General features: G+C 31.1%; 3 protein-coding genes across 3 annotated transcripts; all 3 read left to right on the forward strand.

Moving 5' to 3' along the window:
- Nucleotide 1: 1 nt before the first annotated feature.
- LOC123211251 lies at nt 2-1,633 on the forward strand. The gene is made up of 2 exons (XM_044629855.1): nt 2-1,211; nt 1,293-1,633. Exons 1-2 carry the CDS (start codon nt 406-408, stop codon nt 1,522-1,524), a joined length of 1,038 nt encoding a protein of 345 aa, XP_044485790.1. The 5' UTR covers nt 2-405; the 3' UTR covers nt 1,525-1,633.
- A 1,638-nt stretch (nt 1,634-3,271) lies between these two features.
- On the forward strand, nt 3,272-4,089 carry LOC123212527 (ethylene-responsive transcription factor ERF039). Its single transcript, XM_044631695.1, has one exon. It carries the CDS (start codon nt 3,305-3,307, stop codon nt 3,944-3,946), a length of 642 nt encoding a protein of 213 aa, XP_044487630.1. The 5' UTR covers nt 3,272-3,304; the 3' UTR covers nt 3,947-4,089.
- Nucleotides 4,090-9,303: 5,214 nt separating this feature from the next.
- On the forward strand, nt 9,304-14,349 carry LOC123212045. The gene is made up of 4 exons (XM_044631070.1): nt 9,304-10,903; nt 12,846-12,992; nt 13,342-13,458; nt 13,574-14,349. The coding sequence occupies exons 1-4, from the start codon at nt 9,368-9,370 to the stop codon at nt 14,156-14,158; spliced, it is 2,385 nt and encodes a 794-aa protein (XP_044487005.1). The 5' UTR covers nt 9,304-9,367; the 3' UTR covers nt 14,159-14,349.
- The last annotated feature ends 5,387 nt before the right edge of the window (nt 14,350-19,736 follow it).

Consider the following 19,736-nt stretch of genomic DNA (forward strand, 5'->3'; position numbering starts at 1 on the left):
ATGATAATTCTTGTTTTATATGCTTATTACATATTAAAAATCTAAGTTCCCCCTTCATTGTTGTCGGGATTTTAGTAATTATCAGGACAGAGTCTTAAAAATGATGTACCATTAACTACCCATTTCGAAATTGTTTTTATAATTTACTTTTATATGGCAGGGGAAGGGGTTTAAAATTTAGACTATAGCTCAATCTCAGTTTCACTAGTATTGACAAAGAAAATTCAATTATTTCTGCACTATCTTGACAAATACAAAGATTAATATTACTCAAAAGCAAATAAAATAGCAGATGCTTTCAATTACGGGAAATTTCTCTTTCTTTTACAATTTTCTTTATAACGAGTAGGCGGAAATTAATTAAAGTTATCGATTCAGGGTCAACGAATACTTGCAATCAAATTAATGCATTTTCTTTCCCAAAGGGTCACAATTTCTATGCCCCAAGCGTCAACTTTTGTTTATTCTTATTTTTGTTCTTACGAGACTCTTCATTTGCTATGTGCCCCAAAACTCCAAAACCCAATTAAAAACCTTACTTTATTCTCAATCAACTTGTTAATTCATGCACTGGCCATGGCAGGAGTTGGAACCCTAGTAGATCTATTACTCTTCTACTCACTTGAGAGATCACTATTCAACAGAATGGTTCAAATGATGGGAAGGTGTTCACAAGAAGTTAAAAGAACCATAGCTTTTTGGCTTGTGCTAGAGGAGATTGGCTATCATGACTTGATTCGAACCATTCATTCCTTGGATAACAAAACCATTGAAGCCCTCTCCAATGAAGCATTGCAATGCCTGAAATTCATTAAACCTGATGCTGTTGAACACACACTATTAGACAACTTCCCTGTTTTTCAAGGCCTCTTGGATGAACCTATGAATATCAGCTTCTTTTACTACAACCGGGAGCTCATTTACAAGCGCTATATCCACTTTATGGAGACTGTTTGCAACAAAATATTTGGTGGCACGGCTGCTATCGAAGTTGACGAGTCTGGCTTAAGGCCTGTGGTTCGACCCTTTACTCAGAGTTTTAATAGTGCACAAGCTGCAGCCATTAATGTAACACCAAGAGAATCAAATTTGAATCCTGAAGCTCCAGCGTTCCATCCTGTACAGTCCCCAGACGATGCCAAGATGATGTTTTTAACATTCTCCAAAGGTCACCCTCTAACACGAGAAGAAATCATTAACTTCTTCACCTCGTAAGTATATATATTTTTTTCATAATTTTGGTAATTATCTTGGTGGGGTAATTAAATCAATAGTTTAATATTGTTGTTCAGGAAGTGGGGTGAAGTCGTAGAAGATGTGTTCATAGAGCAAAGTCGTCCGGGGCAAGAACCACAGTTTGGACGTATAGTTTTTACAGCATCAACAGTGGTAACTAGGGTTCTAAATGGTCAATCAAAAGCTAAGTTCTTGGTTAATCGAAAGCATTTGTGGGCTCGTCAATATGTGCATCGGCATGAAGGCAGGACAGGAGGACTACTTAATCATGAAAAAGCTTGCAATTAGTTGAGTCTTGATTATTCACGTATATGTAATCTCTTTTCTTAAATTTGCATATCTATTATCAATTATACAAATCTTGCTCTATTAAACTACCTTACAGTGATTATAAAGCCTTTATTAATTTTTTTTTTTAACTTTTTTGACCAATTTATTGTTGTAATTTTTCCCTTTTTTTTTGTGTTGCTTTCTTGCACGTGATTTTGGCAGGACTTGTCTTACCTGAATTTTGGGACATATTGAGGTGAATTAACATTTACGTGGTCAAATGTGTGTAAATGATGCGAGTCTGTTGAGTCAATTTCAGGCAATTATTCTTTAAATCAAAACAAAAATAATCAAAATGTGGCTACACACTCATTTTTTCTAATAAATATGATTCACAGGTTGGATTTCTTTATTGAAAGAAAAAAAGAAAGCTCTTTTGGTTGATGACTATGACCCAATACAAAAGATGAAGAATAAAATTGAAGGTAGTTATCATCTTTAATATATAATAGAGCCGGCAGCCTAAATTTGGGGAATTAAAAAAGACTTGTATGCATTTGAGAAAACACTAAATGGTGGTTGTTGTAGAAGAAGAAGATAATCTAAATGGAGTAGTTTTGAATCAGAGCATGCGTAGAAGTGGAAGGGAATAGGGCAGGTGACTACAGGAGAAAACAAATATACTGTACAAGAAAAATCCAAATCTGTGTATTGTTCTGAATGAGCAACGATAATAATATAAGTTGAAATTCGCCCATTTGTATCCAGCTAGGTCCACCTTCTTTAAATACATTTCTGGCCAAAAGACTTATTCCCACCCAAGGTCTAGTGCAAAGATAAACTCACATTGTGAGGTTTCAAAAACTTAAATATCCACTTGTCATAAAATTTTTGTTAAAACTTTTTGTTAATTATAAAGGCAAAATCGTTATTAAACAATAATATTTTAAAAAAATAAAATTTTATCTTATTTTCTCCCCTTAATTTAAAAAACTAATATTTTGTCTCTACCCAAAAGTTTGAAAAACTACATTTTCACGTATAGGGTTTCATTCCTTCCCTTTCTTCTCCAGCGACGTTCTCTGACCAACCTCTCATTTGTCGGCACTCCCTCTTGCAACCTGGACGAAGACACAACCATAGTTCTCTAGCCACAAATGCAATGAATCGTCGTGCAACGAACTTGATTATGGTTGTGTCTCCATCATGTTTATGGTTAGAGAGAATGGGTCTTCGTTGACAGTCATTTAGGTCTGAAGCCAAATCGATGAAAAACGTGATAGATTCTTACTGTCTAGAGTTGATTCAACAAAACCTCTTAGTTTTGGGGCTTTGTTAACTTTCATTTGGTGTCGTCGACAGTAGTAGAAGAAGGGGCATAGAAGGCTGATTGATGTCAAAACTGATTGGTTGCTACCCTTTTCAAAGTTTGCAACAAACCCTAGAGATTTAGGGGGAAGAAGTTACTTTTCAAAATCCGAAAAGGACAATAAGATAAAATTATATATTTTTTAATATTATTAATAAAATAATAATTTTATCTTTAACTTTAATGAAAAATTTTAACAACAGTTAGTCCAAAGATAGCTATTTGAGTTTTTTGAATCCCTCAAGTGTGTATTTGTTTTTACATTAAAACTTGGGTAGGAAATAACCCTTTGGCTAACATTTCTTTAATCAACTTTTCTTTTTCTTTTTTCTTTTTTTTAAACCATATGTGTGAAACAAATATAAAGGATGTCACCTAATAACATTTTGTGATCGCCATAGCCACAACATCCTCACAAAACAAACCTCAATGGAAGCTTCAATAATCAATGTTGAATGTGAAGCTGCTCAACCCTCAAGCTCCTCTCATTCTCATTCCTCAACAAAATTCAGGTCCCAAAAGTCCTCTAAAACCAGCACAAGAAATTTGGTTAATGATGAGAAGCATCCAACTTATAGAGGAGTAAGAATGCGTCAATGGGGGAAATGGGTTTCAGAAATAAGGGAGCCGAGGAAGAAATCTAGAATCTGGTTAGGGACTTATGCAACCCCAGAAATGGCTGCTAGAGCTCATGATGTCGCTGCTCTTACAATTAAAGGTCATTCAGCTCACCTCAACTTCCCGGAGTTAGTTCATCAGCTTCCCCGTCCGGCCACTTCGTCGCCCAAGGACATTCAAATTGCTGCTGCTAAAGCAGCTGCTTTAAGCTATAACCCTACACCCCATGCCCATCAACTTGAAGCTCCTCACTCCCCAGCAAGCACTGTGGCTTCTCAAGAATCCTCCACCTCACCTTTCTATCATAATAACTATGAAGATGATGAATTATTTGACCTCCCTGATCTCTCCCTTAATGGAATTCATCAAATCCATGAATTCTGGAACTCTTTTGTATGGCAGCCTGCAGATTCTGGATTCTGGTATGAAGAGGAACCACTCTTATGGAATTGAATATCATTTCATCTTTAGTCATATGAAATAGTAATTAAGTTCAAGTTTGAATGTTAATGTATTGTTTAGACTCTGTATGAAGTGATTTCATTTGACAAGAACATACAATATTATTGTATGTATATATATTTATATATAGAAAATATGACAAATTTAATAAGTTTTAGGTTTATGTTTCTATTTGTCATAATTATCCCATATATATTTTATAATTTTTTTTTTAGCCATGTATATGTTTCAGCAATTAAAATTAGTTAGGAAGCACAAAAAAATAATGAAGAAAAGTTTAAAATGACTCTATATTCACTGTCAAGTGCACTTGCGTTTGAAGAAAAGTTACAAATACAGCAAGTATGAAGCACAAATTGGTCCATTGGCTTTGGCATGAGGCTTCCTCTAGAATGTAAAGCTAATAGAGAAGCCATGTTATTTAAAGTATGGTAGCTATAGATTTTAATAAATGTGATGATTTTATCTAGTTAAGGCCAATAGCTTTGTAGCAACTGGCTTCTGGTGGGCACTTGCATAAAGAATCTGGTCATTCTGAGGTGGGTTCTATTTCTAAACTAGAAAAGGGTATATAATTTTATTATATATAAGACCCAGCTGCCAAATATTCATCTTATTGCACTGTTAATAAAGCTGAAGAATAATGTAAGCAGAGAAAATGACCTGTGTGACTCTGACAGAGAGCATCAGTTGTAAGAAATATCATATGAATGGAAGACATTTTTTTCCTTTCTTTTGAGTTGTAAAATGCTTTGCACCCAAAAGATTATTATGATACACTTATTTGTATGCTTTTGATGCATATAATTCCTCTTTGACAAAGATTTGCCTTGCATAAATAACTTTGCCTATGTTTTATCCCAACATTTTGACCATATGCTTGAAAGTAATCCAAGTACAAAACCTTTTAACTATTCTCATTGAGGCCTCTTTTATTTGCTCACAAGACAGCGATGATGAGGCATTACCTTTTGATGAAGTTTGTCTAATTTACTTTACGAGATTTTGCTTTAATAACTATTAACAGAGAAATCTCCATTTTTGTACAACAGGGAAAGCTCTTCACGTGGTTTGACTATCTTGATTTTTTCCTTTTATTCTTAATTGACCATGTCCTTAACTAAATTTTACAAGAAGTCAGAACCACCTAATTCCTAACTATTGTCTTTATTTCCTTCTTAAGCTCTCAAGTTTTTCTAGCTTTTGGTAAGTGTCAATGGTGTTTATATTGTTATAAAATTCTGTTATTAATAATTGTAAAAGGCAAAATTTTACCATGAGCAATGTTTTATATATATATTTTAAATATATAAATAAGTATATTTTTATGTATATCAGTATTATTTTATCAATAATTCTAAATTAGTTAATTATATAATGATATATATAAATATGTATCAATTTATTTATTATAGCCAAAACCATGAAAATGTCATCTCACTCAATAATTAATAGAGAATGCATTGATACCATTTAGAAGAAAGAAATGAATGAAAAAAATGTGGTTTAGCTTCGTATGGACAGACAAGGTAGCTAGACAAGAGTGTCACATGATAAGTCACATCGAATCACATGCGCACGCTTTACATAATTTTTATGTCAAAATTTTCAATTTTATATATATATATATTAATCAATCTTTTGTAAAGAAAAAGCAAAAATGGAAAAAAAAAAAAAAAGGAAAGCTCATGTATAAGTTAATTAATGGCTTAAAAGGTAAAGAAAGGGGTGGGAGAATATGTGTACATGTATGATGCCCCACAAAAATATGACAGACTAAACTTGCAACACAAGCTAGAATATGACAAGGGTCATTTAGGTTGTCACCTTTCTATTTGTTATAAATAAGCATGGAATTAATGGTGATGGGTAATTTTTTGTTTCAAAGAAAAATATGTAAATGGACTAACCCACTTAATTATGAGAGGAGGATGGTGATCCCATTGAACAAATTAGTAGGAAACGAAGAAAATATGTCAGGAAGTTACAAAAATTAAAAGAAGATTGCGATGGATGGTACTTTAATTTGTGCCCACACAAACAATGACAAATAGAAAATACCTAAATTGATAATGTTATGGTTTTTGTATCTCTTTCTGTTATATGAAAAGAGGAGACAATCACATCAAGTTGACGGTGAGGTAGAGCCCCATGTATAGACTACTCGTTCTCAATACATGTTTTTCCTCATAAATTCAAATGCATGGGGCTTGTAATTGGACCACGCACAAACATTTCAAAGGGCCATTTAAGCTTGCTCTCCACACAAAATTTGATTTTATTACAAATAAGGAGTGAACAGAAAGCTCATTTCCTAAACACAACTTTGTACTTTCATGTGATTTGCAAATTAAGTTACTATACATATTTTACAGGTTTTTATTTATATTTGGTTCATTTTTATTGGGTTATGATCTATCCATATTGGGTTATGATCTATCCATAACAAGTTGATCCGATCTGTTTGTGATTAATTATTAGTTGAATAATTAGTGAGAATTGAGGTAATAGTTGAAATATATTTAAATATTCTAACATCCAAGGTTTTATGCTATTATCATTATCTCTTCTCTCCCAACATATGTTTGAAGGAAACCAGAGAACACAATCTCTCCAAATTACGTAATCCAAAGAAAAATTCTACCTCCCAAAAACTCAAATACAGTACCCAAGCAAATTTTGTTGTGAAAATCATTAAATTGGAATGCTTAGGATTGTATCTCGAATACAAAATTAAATTCGGATATGCAAATTTAGAGCTTTTCGATTTACTGAATTAGGCATATTATTTTCAACTGTTTTATTTGCCTATGAGAAATTATTTAAGCCTTAAATGTCCATTAATTTTTTTTAACTGTTATATATTATATTCCCTAAAATCATGAAAGACCCCTTTAAAAATGTTATAAAACACTTTAGATGTATCAAAAGAAACTCTTCACAACCAAAGACATCAATGGGTCAAGCCGAGCGGGGTCCTAAGCCCATATTGCTATGGGTCTTCGAATTGGATCGATCCATGGATTTTTGAAGACCTAAGACTCAGCCCTATATATATAGGGTCAGACAAGGTCGGGCCTTAAATAGGTCGACTCACGGGCTTTAATCAGGTCAGCCCATTTAAACATTTTTTTTTAAATTTTAATTAAAACTTTTAAACATAAATTATTTTTCAATTATTAAAATTAAGGACAATAACCCAAACATTTGATATTGAATCCATTTGTAATATTTTGTAATAATAAAATTAAAATAAAAATAAAATTATAAACACAAAAAATTATCATTTTCAAATTTAGACAGTTTTCGAAAAAGAGTTGATGAGATAAAATGAGATTAAGAATATAATAAAAAAATCAATATTGAGAAATTTGTAAATAAAATTAGAAATAAAAAAGATTTTGATTTGTTTTGTATAAAAAAATTTTAAAAATTAAAAAATAATTGCTAGAAGCAGAAGCTAAAGATAGAAGCCATGAAGGCTTCTGCCTTTTTTTTTTAATTTGTGAATAGTATCAAATTTGGGTTGGACCGACTTATAAGTCTAATATTAAAACCTACAATCTGATTTGGATAACCTATAGGCCAAACCCATGGTGCTACAGTATCAAATCGGGCTTAAATTTTGAGTTTCTAGTAGAACCTCCATTTGCCTGGCCAATTACCATGTCTCACAACTTAAAAAAAAAAAAAAAACGTACATTTGGAAACCTTTATAAGTTTAGGGTCCCATTTTGTGGTGCCATTTTGATTGAAAGATGTATAGGAGTTGTGTATAGGGCCCCATGTTCAACATTTAGAAACAAAAAATACTCCATTATTGAGAATTGATGGAGTTAGGAAGAAGACTCATCTACTACGAGCATGTCAGTTTGTTGCTCAAGTCATCTGAATCAATGGATAAATAGAGGTTAATATCAAATTATTTTTATATATTATTTTATTTGTTTTTGTGTTGTTATATTGTTAGTTCATCCATAAAACATCATAAAATCTTAAAAGTTTCTTTATGCTTGAGAAAAATCTCTATAATGCTTATTTTATTCTCTCTATGAAGATAAAACGAAATAAATTGGTGTATTCATTGATAATATGTTTCATTTGCTTTTTTTTTTTTTTTAAAGCAAATGAAATGAAATATTAAGACCGTAAAACAACCTAAGTTTATCTTATCATATTATCTTCATAAACACAATATAGAGATAAAATAGTAACAAAACTACACTAAACCCTTAAGGCAAATCTTAAAAACAACAAAAACACAAAAAACCAGCCAAGAGCAACACAAAAAATAACACCTAGAGAGAACATATAACAAGCAACAAGCCCTCGGTTCCATAATTCAACACAAGCTCGATTTCATTTACTCTGCCAAGTGAAAACCTTACTTCATTTAACTCATATAAACGACTGATAACTATTTCATGTACACATAAGTCAATTAATAAGTTAATGAAAGTCATTTCATCCAAAAGTAGTACTCTACAAATTCAACTATATCATAATCTCTTCAATATGTCAATTTAATCTCTTACAATCAAGAAATCATAATTCATTTTATCTCACACGTTTATGAAATCCTAATCACTCTGTACCATTTGAAGAGCACATAATTGTCGATTTTCCTTAATAATAGAATTTGTTTAGAAGTATTGTACTAGGGATTTAGTATTCAACTATATATTTGTATATATAACCCCTTTGTTTTATAAATTTAGGATTGTACTTAACGATAATTTTACATACAAATTGTAACTCTGCCAAAATTTATTTAGAAAAAATATTAACCTTAACAATCAAATTTGTACGTAAAAGGTAGTTATAGGTGGTTATTTAAATTTCTTTTTGGTTAAATAATTGATTTTATTTTTTCCTTGAGTCACATTTTTGTTTCCATATCAAGGCGGATAATAAAGTAAATCAAATCTTAAGAGTTAATAAAATTAGTCAAATGTTAAAATTTTCAAAGTAAATATTTGAGTTCAAACCTCTCATCTAATGGATACAGGTAAGCCCTGTGGTTAAAAAAAAAAAACAAAGAAAGAAAGAAAGAGAGGGAAGAAGAAGGTGGACCACTCCATGAATTCTGGTTTGCTTGCCGGGAACTTAAATAAACTTCATAGGCCTTCTTCGATAAGACCTTCTAGGCCCAGCTAGGCTGAATTTCTTTTTTCTAGGCCAGTTTAGCGTTGTTATAGTAAAACTCAAATAATCTATGTGAACCCTACATTCTTCTTATTTTCATTATACCCTTGAACATTTTTATTTTATTTTTTTTGAACCTAACATTAATCACTAATCACAATCGAACCCTTTCTTCTCCCTCATTAAAACGCGCCACATTTGGCACTTTTCTCATTTAAACCTTTTCTTCTTCTGCAACAAAACCCTAGAGGTTCTGCAATTCTAACTATGATACCTCATTCCTACATCATCGATCCTATCTCCCAATCACAAGAACTAGCCTCCAAAATCCTCTCCTCTTCAACTCCCCAACAAATTCTCTCCGCCTGCGCCTCCATCGAATCTTTCCTACACTCGCACTCTTCTGATCAGTCCCGCCACTTCTTCTCCCTCACCTTTCCAACTCTCATCCTCAAACTATTCGGTTTCACCAATGGCCCCTACCCTGCTTCACCTTCACAATCCAACGGTTGGATCGATATCATCTCCTCATCTAAAGACCCTGATATAGCTTCTAGGGTTTTCCACCTCCTTTCCCCAAACGGCATCTTATTTAACTCAATTTTCGCCGTTGATAGAAAATCACTGGTCAAATTCGTCTTCCCGACTGAACGATTACCGGGGTGGGCCCGCTTCATGCTTTCAAGCGAAAAAGATTCCAAAATACTCTCTAATTTGTGTCCCATTTTTAAAGGTAGAGAAAAAGAAGATACAAGTAAAGGTATAGGGTCAGTGCATCAGATTCAGTTAAATGTTTTTGAGTATTACATGTTTTGGTTCGCATATTACCCAACTAGTAGAGGAAATAACGAAAATAATATTGATAATAATTTAATCAAGAGAACAAAGAAAGGGAAATTTAGGTTAGAAAATTGGACGAATTCTATATCAGTTTTTTCGAGTAATGTTAAGAGTGGAACAGAGCAAAAGATTGATTGTAGTCTTTACTTACGGCTTTTTTATTCATACTTGCGTGCATTTGTGCCCATTGATGATTTAAATGTGCACCAGCAACCATATCGTAGCTCACTTTTGAATTACCCAAGTGGTTATGATGGTTCAGTTATAGTGCGTGCAGAGTTTTTGGTTGATGTTTTTGTGAACTATTGGCTTATTGATAATGATTTTTCGCCATTGAGTGTTAATGTGTGCAAGTACTATGGTGTTTTACATCGGTTCTGTTCGGTTTTGGGGGAGACCCCACCAACAAGTGGGTTAGGAGAGCTAGTTAAGTTGTTTGTTAAGTACTTGAATTTGAGTTCAGTTGTGGTTATGAAGGAGTCTGATAGTACTGCTGAGTATAGTGGAAGTCCAAAATGGGGGGTTTCAGATTCAGTTTTGTTTGATAGTGGTGTGAAGACTTGGGATTCAGCATCCATGGTGCCTTCTGTGGGTGTTGTCGGGTCTTGGAATGCAATCATACAAAGACCACTTTATAGGTTTATATTGAGGACTTTTCTGTTTTGCCCAATGGGGACTTCAATGAAGAATGCATCTGAGGTGTTTTCGGTTTGGGTTTCCTATATGGAGCCATGGAGGATTAGCATTGAAGATTTTGCAGAGCTTGATGCAGTTGTGAATGGATCTTGTAAAAATGTGAGGAATAGGGGTTTTCAGTCTCAAGCTTGTGGTTATTCATCTTCATGGCAGGATTATGTGTTGTCAAACTATCTATATTACAGCTCCTTGGTAATGCACTTTATTGGATTTGCGCACAAGTTTCTTCACACTGATCCTGAAGTAATCATCCAGATGGTATTCAAGGTTTGTGTCTTAGCAAATATAAATCGGATTTTTTTGTTCTTGTTTGCTATTGTATGCAAATTTGTCATGCCTTTCCACATTATCAAAAAGTTACATTTTCATGCATTAGTTTCTATTGTCTTGCTTTACATTGTGTATGGGTAATGAGAATTTTTGGACTTCTTGATCTTGGACATTAAACCTTATTCATTTTTCTAATGATTTAACGAATATACTGTACTATAGAGCAGTTGGTTTATTCTTGTTGATAGCCTTGTGCCACTTGATTCTAGAACACTTTGGTATTAGCTAGTTTTATGGACTTATGTTGTTATCTTGATGTTACTCGATCTGTGTCATATCGTGTATTCCTAATAAACTGATTAAGTACGAGAAGGTACTCTTTTATATTTGTGTTTCTGTTTCATGTAATGACAATTGTGATTTGTGGGCTGTGGTACATGTCTTCCGATATATCTGACCCTGTACATATTTATTGGTTAATGATTTCAAGATGAAATACTGTAGAGAAAGGTTATATTGGTTACTAATTTGAGTTGACAGATTTTGGATTGCATAGAGACCCTCCTGTTATCGTCCCTGGAATCTAGATCCCTCATTGCTTGGGAAAAATAAAATTTCTGAATGATCTTGGTAGGCATTGCTTCTAATTGTTAAAGTAATAGACAAATCGATCTTGGCTGGAAATTAGGATTTGGGTGTTATGGCCTGATTCAAAGGTTCTATTGAGTATGTTGTGCTTTCAGACTAGGATCATCTTGATATTGAATTCTATTCAAATCATATGTTCCCACAGCTTAGCAACTCAGTAGGCAGACCACACATGTATCTAATTTTAGTGACATCCTCTTGTTTTCTGGTAATGTCTGTAAATGTAATATTTTTCTTATAGTATAAAGGTAATTATTTACTGAAAATTATGAGCTTGATTTATGCTCTGATGTATTAAAATTTGCTGCACATTGTACATGCATGAACTGGTCCTCCTTGTGCATGAATAAAGGAGTTTATAATTTTTTTTATCATACATGTAATTGGTGCCACTAAAAAATTCTCTTATTTTAAAATAAAATATTATGCAATATTTTGCATGTTTTTGTTCTTGATATTTTGTTCTGGATATTTTGTTCTGGCTACATCTTTTTTCCTTTTCTTTCAACTGTATTATGCTGTATTTTGGTTGCCTGTTGGTTTATCGATTGATCACAAGAGTTTTATTATTTATCATTTGCATCTATTTGGCTATCTTTAATGCTTTAAATAACATACAATCTACAGTCTTGGTAATTTATTAAGATAACAAACATATTATTCTGAGTTTTAGTGTGCTAATGAAGCATACTACTAGTAAAGCAAACACTTCAGCTGTTTGCTGGGCAATCCAAACTGCATTTGGTTGAGATTTCAACTTCAAAGCTGACTTAAGTCAGGAGCTACTAGCACACTCATTTCTTAGCCTTATATAGTGTAACATGTCTATACAATTTTCTCTCTGGGGGCAGGGCATTGGCTGGGACATTAGAGCATGAGTTAGTGCACGGTGTCTTTATTCAAGTTGATCTACTGTAGTCTGTATGCTAGTGTGTAAACCCTCCCTTGGATTGACATGTGTTTAGAGAGGGTTTCTGGTTCCTGAATTTCGGATAATTTTGAGGATGATATTAATACCACCAGTGTTTGTAAAGGTTTCTAACTTTTTGTTTATATATTGGTAAATAGGAATTAAGATTAATAGTTTCTTTTTTGTTATAATTATTCTGTTTTAAAGATTGCAAACCATATCTTTATGTGAGTGTGCACTGAGACTTAATATATTTCTTTATTAGCAATATGTGGCATGACTCTAATCATGTTAATGCTCAGTAATGTCTTTGTTCTGAATATTGTCTTATATGTTGCTGTTTCTTCTACAGTTTTACTCATCCAGAACTTTAATTAATAGGTTATGAATGTATTGACATCAGCAAAAGAGCTAATCGACCTTGTAAAGAATGTAGATGCTGTTTATCATTCCAAAGTGGCTGGATCTAGTAAATCTAAGCTCAATAGCTTATATAGATTTGTTCCTTCTATACGTGAACAGCTGCAGGTATTTTTCATGTATCCCCGCTTTTTTTCCTCCCCCTCCCCCTTCCCCTCTTTTCCAGTTCACTTTTATAAGTAACATAATGAAATATGGGCACCATTTTTCAACTTATTGATGTTTCAGAGGCATAACTTCTTGGAAGTCTAAAAATCAAATGGCACTATTACCTTGAACCACATTTCTATGGTGCCATTTTTTTGTTTAGATTCTTGTTTGTTTTGTGTCTACTAGGGTTCCTGATTCCTGCCTCTTGGTGATTTTGTAATATTTGTGTCATTAAGTACAAACATTTTATTTATTAACTATCCAAAGTTTAATTTTGTTTATTTTAAATTTATGTTGGCAACTCTAGGACTGGGAGGATGGCTTATGTGAGACTGATGCTGATGGATCTTTCTTGCATGAAAATTTGAACAAAGATTTACGACTATTTCATGATGGCGAAGATGGTGGACAACAACTACTTCAGGTGTTGATATTTTGTCTGTCATTGCTGTCATCAGTTCTTTCTATATTTGCCTTAGTGCTTGCACATCTATTTACAATGGGGTTCTCATCCAGTGATCATGATTTTGTGATTACAGTTATTCATATTGCGTGCAGAAGCTGAGTTGCAAGCCATTTCGAGTAATAGTCTCGCAAACAACCTTCAGAGTATAGATTCACTGAGAGCCCAAGTAAGCTGCATTTTTGGTGTGCATACTATAAAGCCAATTCCCTTTTCACTAGAAACAGAACAGCTACAGCAATCTCGGGATGAAATATTTAACCCCAAAAGAGTTGGAAACAATGCATTAGCTAATATCAGATACAAGGGTGACTGGATGAAGCGTCCCATTTCAGATGATGAGGTTGTCTGGCTTGCAAAACTGCTCATTTGGCTGTCAGATTGGCTGAATGAGAGTTTTGGGCTAAATCAGCAAGAGACGCAGGCTGAAGGCCCTAAATGGCCGTATGTGGATGGGCCTATGGATAATGCAAAGGCAGTGACATATACAATTCGTTCTTGGCTTCTAATGTTGGTTGCAACATCCGTGAAGTTAATGAGGAAACATGGTGTGCGGGTGAATCTCAGGATTTTAGCTTCAAAGAGGATTGTTATGGTATTGTTTATCTATACCGTATTCAGTTTATTGAGGAATGTTTTCCGACTGTTTGATAGTGCATAAATGAGATTATAGGAACCACAAAAAATGGAGGGGGAAAAAAAGGCAACTGTTTCTTTTTACTGAATTTTTGTGTAAGTTTGATCTGTGCAGCATATAGTCAGTATATAAAATTCACACTGAAGTCTTGCCTCAACTGTCTATGTCATGTACAAGATTTTGAATTCCTTATATATGCATTTTCTTTGGCTAAATGCGTAATGAGTGATGATTTTAGAATATGATATTTTTGGGGCGACTTTTTTAGAATAGGATTTTTAATTCCCTCTCGACTGACAAAAAAAGTCGAAAACTTTGGATACCTGCAAATTATAAACAACAAAATTATATGTATTTATTTTGAATATATAAATAACTTATGTTATTATATTATTAGATCATTTTAAATTTAAAATAAAATAATATTTAATTATATAATAATATAAATAAGTATATATTTGTTTGTATATTTAAAATAAACATAAATAATATTATTCAATTACAAATTGGCAACAGTAGCGATAAGAAATTGAATTGGTCACTACCTGCCACTGGAAAACTGAGCTTTTAGCGCGATTTTCAAAAGGTTGGCGGCCAAACCCATCTGATAGCCACTCGGCGGAATGGGCTATCAATTTTTTAACTGTAGATCATAAAGTCAATTCGAGCAACGATTTATCTGAGCGCGAATCATCTAGCAAGTTTTCAATAAATATCCTCGATTATATGGTTTACTTATAATAAAATTATGAGTATATATTTTAAATATATAAAATAAATATATAATATTATATAATTAAATTATTTAAATTAAAAATAAAATAATATTTAATTATATGATAATATATTATTTATGTATCAATTATATATATATATATATATATATATATATATATATATATATATTACTGTTATCTCAATTATACGAGTAAAGAGAAAATACAACCTATTATTATATGAAAAGATAACACGCAAATTATATATGAACAAGGTAATATTATATTGCTTAGGAGAATTCAAAAACCTTTGTTATTGGTTTAATGGTTAAATCTATGTTTTAAATTAAAAAAATATATTGATGTTACAATTACTTACAAGAGTGACTATAATTATTTAATATGTCAGAAATCAAAACATGTCTTATAATATGAAAATAGAAACATTCTAATAATGACTTTGTCTTTTTGTCAAATTACGCAAGTGGGGATGGAGCCGGCCTTCCCTACATGCCAAAAGCCAAGTGACAAAAAATTAGTTGTACTTATTATTAAGAAATTGATCTTTGCGACATAAAGAATTACAAATATTATATTTGACATGTTTTTCCGTTGATATTTAAATTGGCATTTAATTGAAAGAGGCAAAATGATAGAAGAAATGCACATGGGAAGGCAGGCGGGCTGCTTGTGCTTGTCGTCGGTTGCTAGCTAGCTAACTTTCCAATGGCCTGTCGTCTGTCAATTTCTTTAAATTGCTTTTCTTTGTAATACAAATTAAAATGAAGTCAACATCTTTGTACTATGTTTAATATTTTTAATGACAAAATCAAATCTAATCTCTATTATCTTCCTATACTATATTTTGACTTGCCCGATATCATCCTTTTATATTAATTTATATATAAAATCAAGGAGAGCTCAATATGAGCAAGAAACAAGCAATAAAAATCTATCATAAAACAAATTCATGTCAAGATGGTCCAACAAATCATATGTTGTTGTACTTTAATTCAATAGGGAATTTGAAGGTGGGACGTGGGTTGATGGATGGATGTCTACGTCATTCATTCAAAACCACAACTAGAGGGAATCCACTATTATATTATTTTAATCATTTAAAGTATAATTTTTCACCAATGCTATGTGTAGGGTAAATAATTAATATATTATTTTATTTTTAATTTAAAATTGATTAATTATATAATAATTTATTATCTATTTAAAATAATATATATATATATATATATATATATAATTTTATTCAAATTAGTACGAGGAAGTAATAAATGCACTTTCTTGCCTTAAAAGTACGCTAACAAGGAAAGACTAACTTGATACTGGAAGAAAAGTTGTTAACGGGAACACCCCACAATAACTATTTTAAAATAAACCTACAGTCGTCACATGCAGTGGATGCATTGCATCACATGAGCCGCCAAAACATATATACATATGGCAGAGCCCTCAGGGGTTGGCGGCGACGTTCCCCCTTTACCCACCATTGAATTCGCCTTCAGTTGTTTTGAATTAAACAAATTGATCTAATAAAATCAAGATTTGTATTGAATTATTAATTGAATTTAGATTAAATTAAATTTAATTGGTATTGATAATTTATATTAAATTATTTAATTAAATTTAAATTAAATTAAATTAAATTTAGTATGATATAATTATGTTTTTATTTTTATAATGAAACCTCACATATCATTTTACTATTATGTCATCACTGTTAATTTAAGAAATTTCATTATCGACCAATGATCGATAAAATTGTTCATTGAATTTTCTTCATCCGTGAGAACACAATTCGATGATTTATATTATATATGTTTAATACTTTTATGCTATATACTATATGATCTTTATGAGCAAACAAACAAATAGTTTTACAGAAAATGATTGTAAAAATATGTACATTCACGTGAATGAATACATTGAAGCAAACACGCATGCAAAGTATTATCTGCAATACTCTATTTTGAATATCTATGCAAATATTCTCTACAATGCAAATATTTTTTGTTTTTTTTTTGCATATTATATTATTATTTTTATATTATATTATATTTACTTCTTAAATATTTTTTGCGCTATTTTACGTTAAGCTTGAATTTTTTGCTTTCGTGCAATATACTATATTCTTTACATATGCTACGATAAGACCCTCACTGCATGCGTTTCATGGATGACTTATTGAATTATTTTTTCATATACTGCTTCAATATAAGATTAACGTCAACCAAAATTTAAAAAGATAAAATCAAATGAGTTTAAATTTTTTTTAGATTTAATCTAAAAAATTTAAACTCAAAAATTTTTAAATTCAATTGATTTTATCTAAAGCATATATATAAATCTTGTTTTAAATATTGATACAAATATTTATATATTTTCTCTCTTTGTAATACATAAAAAGAAATAATAATATTTTCTTGGCTGATTTTTCAAGATTAAAAATAAGGATAAAATTTTTTTGAGAATAAAAAATGTGATATAAATGTTAAAATGATTTTTTTTCCAGTTAAATGTTAATTTTTTTTTCAGTTAAATCCTATTAAATGATTTTCTTCGATCATCATTTTTATAAAGTGGATGTGGTTGAGTTTTTGTGGGTTTTTTTTTTTTTATCCTTACTTTAAAGAATTTTTAATCTAAAGAATTCAGTTTTTTTTTTCCTTCTTTTGTTTTTGAAGATGAGAAAGAAGAAAAATGATCTCTCTGCATGAAAGATTAAAGAGAAGTATTTTATAAAAATTGATTACTATTATGGTATATTTATTTAAGCTTTAGAATGAGTGATATTTATGTATACATAGATTAAAATAAAGGTAAAAATTTTAATTTCCCAAAAATAAATGGGGCAATGCACATGGGATGGAAAGGCAGGCGGGCTGCTTGTGCTTGCCGTCGGTTGCCAGCTAACTTTCCAATGGCCTGTCTTCTGTCAATTTCTTTTAATTGCTTTTCTTTGTAATGCAAGTTAAACTGAAGTCAACATCTTATGTACTATGTTTACTAATTTTTAATAATTTTAATGAGAAGTCACATCTAATCTCTACTATCTTCCTATACTATATTTTGACTTGCCCAACACCATCCTTTATATATAAAATCAATTAATCAAATCATGTTAATATAAAGTGATTTTGAAAGACACCTGTACAAGGAGAGAGCTTAATATGAGCAAGAAACAACCAATCAAAATCAATCAAAAAACAAATTGATATGCAAATGGTCCAGCCAATGATATGACGTTGTGCTTGAATTCTATCGGCAATTTGAAGGTGGGACGTGGGCTGATGGATGTCTACACGTCATTCATTGATAACCACAACTTTGATATCACGTGACTCTCTTATTCGTATTCAGACATTTTTGTTATTATTATTTTTAATCATAACATAATTTTTATTTTTTAAAGGGAAAAATAGTAAACTTGCCGCCCAATGCCAGGCCAAATTTGACAAAATCACCCAACAAGAAAGGTACAATTGTGTCACAACTCTCCCTAAATTTTTAATAATTAATAAAATATTAATTTAAAAATTCGACAAACCTTATATAGGAATAAATCTTTTGACCAAACAAAAAAAGTAAAATTGTATGACAACTTTCCCTAATTTTAAATTAAACTATAAACCAATTCATGAAAATATTGACCGAAACTAGAGAGAACTTAAAATTATATTATCTTAATCATGTAAAATATAATTTTTCACTACTATTATGTCTAAAATATATAAATGATATATTATTTTATTTTTAATTTAAAATTATTTAATTATATAATTTATCAATAATATATTTAATTTTATATTTAAAAATAAATATATATAATTTTATTAATTTTAGTATAAAGAATTATATAAGTGTACTTTCTTGCCCTTAAAGGAGGAAAGACTAAGTACTGGAAGAAAAGTTGTTAACAAGGACAACCCCAACAGCAACTGTTTTTCAACAAACCCACAGTCATCACATACAGTGGATGCATTGCATTATATGAGCCGCCAAAACACAAATATATATATATATATATATATATATATATATATATATATATATATATATTTATTTATTTATTTATATGGGAATTAACAGTTTTCTGTGTACCAAATCTGCAGGTCAAAATGCATAAATTTACCCATCAGAATGCGGTTTTGTTTAAGAAATTAATAAAAAATTATAGCCATTCAAAGGCAGATTGTATTTAAAGGGTGTTTGATTAGCGTCTTTTCAGATTATTTTGATAATTTATTTTTTATTTTTTTATTTGATTTATCAATAATAAAATATTACAGTAATTTTCTATTATCAATACTGACGTGACAGGTAATATAGGTGGTAATCTGATTACCACATTTATCTTAGGTATTTAAATATTACTGAGGTAATTTTGAGTTTATTATAATTATATTATTATTTATTAATTTTTTGAGATAAAAATAAATTTATTTTTAATTAATATGACAAATAATATAAAAAATATTTAAAAATAATTATATTTTAGGGCATTTAAGTAAAATAATTTACTAGTAATCTTTTATTACATTTAACCAAACACAATAATTATTTATACTTATCAAATTTTATCAAACATAGTAATCATTTATACCCAGTAATCTTCTAAATAATTTATCTTCAAAGTAATTTTTCTATTTTGATAATAAAATATTACCCAAACTAAACGCTCCCTTAGTATTTCTTGTTTAAGTGTCGAAAATGATAATAAAGGATCTAAAAACTATATATCCTACTTGACATTCTCACACAAAGACTTGAACCGTAAACTGGTAGTTGGGTTGGGGGGGCTTCCTTATTTTCTTGGCCTTCTCCCAGAGAAGGGTAGATAGATGGAGTCCAGTACAAATTCTTTAAACCGC

The sequence above is a fragment of the Mangifera indica genome, chromosome 3 (assembly GCF_011075055.1).
Source record: "Mangifera indica cultivar Alphonso chromosome 3, CATAS_Mindica_2.1, whole genome shotgun sequence".
Lineage (NCBI taxonomy): Eukaryota > Viridiplantae > Streptophyta > Magnoliopsida > Sapindales > Anacardiaceae > Mangifera > Mangifera indica.

What these genes read in the sequence shown, in the direction of transcription:
- LOC123211251 (XM_044629855.1), top strand. Translation starts at nt 406, where the DNA reads ATGCATTTTCTTTCCCAAAGGGTCACAATTTCTATGCCCCAAGCGTCA. An exon ending in ATCATTAACTTCTTCACCTC is followed by an intron (nt 1,212 to 1,292) that starts GTAAGTATATAT and finishes ATTGTTGTTCAG; the next exon opens with GAAGTGGGGTGAAGTCGTAG.
- LOC123212527 (XM_044631695.1), top strand. Translation starts at nt 3,305, where the DNA reads ATGGAAGCTTCAATAATCAATGTTGAATGTGAAGCTGCTCAACCCTCA.
- LOC123212045 (XM_044631070.1), top strand. Translation starts at nt 9,368, where the DNA reads ATGATACCTCATTCCTACATCATCGATCCTATCTCCCAATCACAAGAA. An exon ending in TCATCCAGATGGTATTCAAG is followed by an intron (nt 10,904 to 12,845) that starts GTTTGTGTCTTA and finishes TTTAATTAATAG; the next exon opens with GTTATGAATGTATTGACATC. An exon ending in CTATACGTGAACAGCTGCAG is followed by an intron (nt 12,993 to 13,341) that starts GTATTTTTCATG and finishes TGGCAACTCTAG; the next exon opens with GACTGGGAGGATGGCTTATG.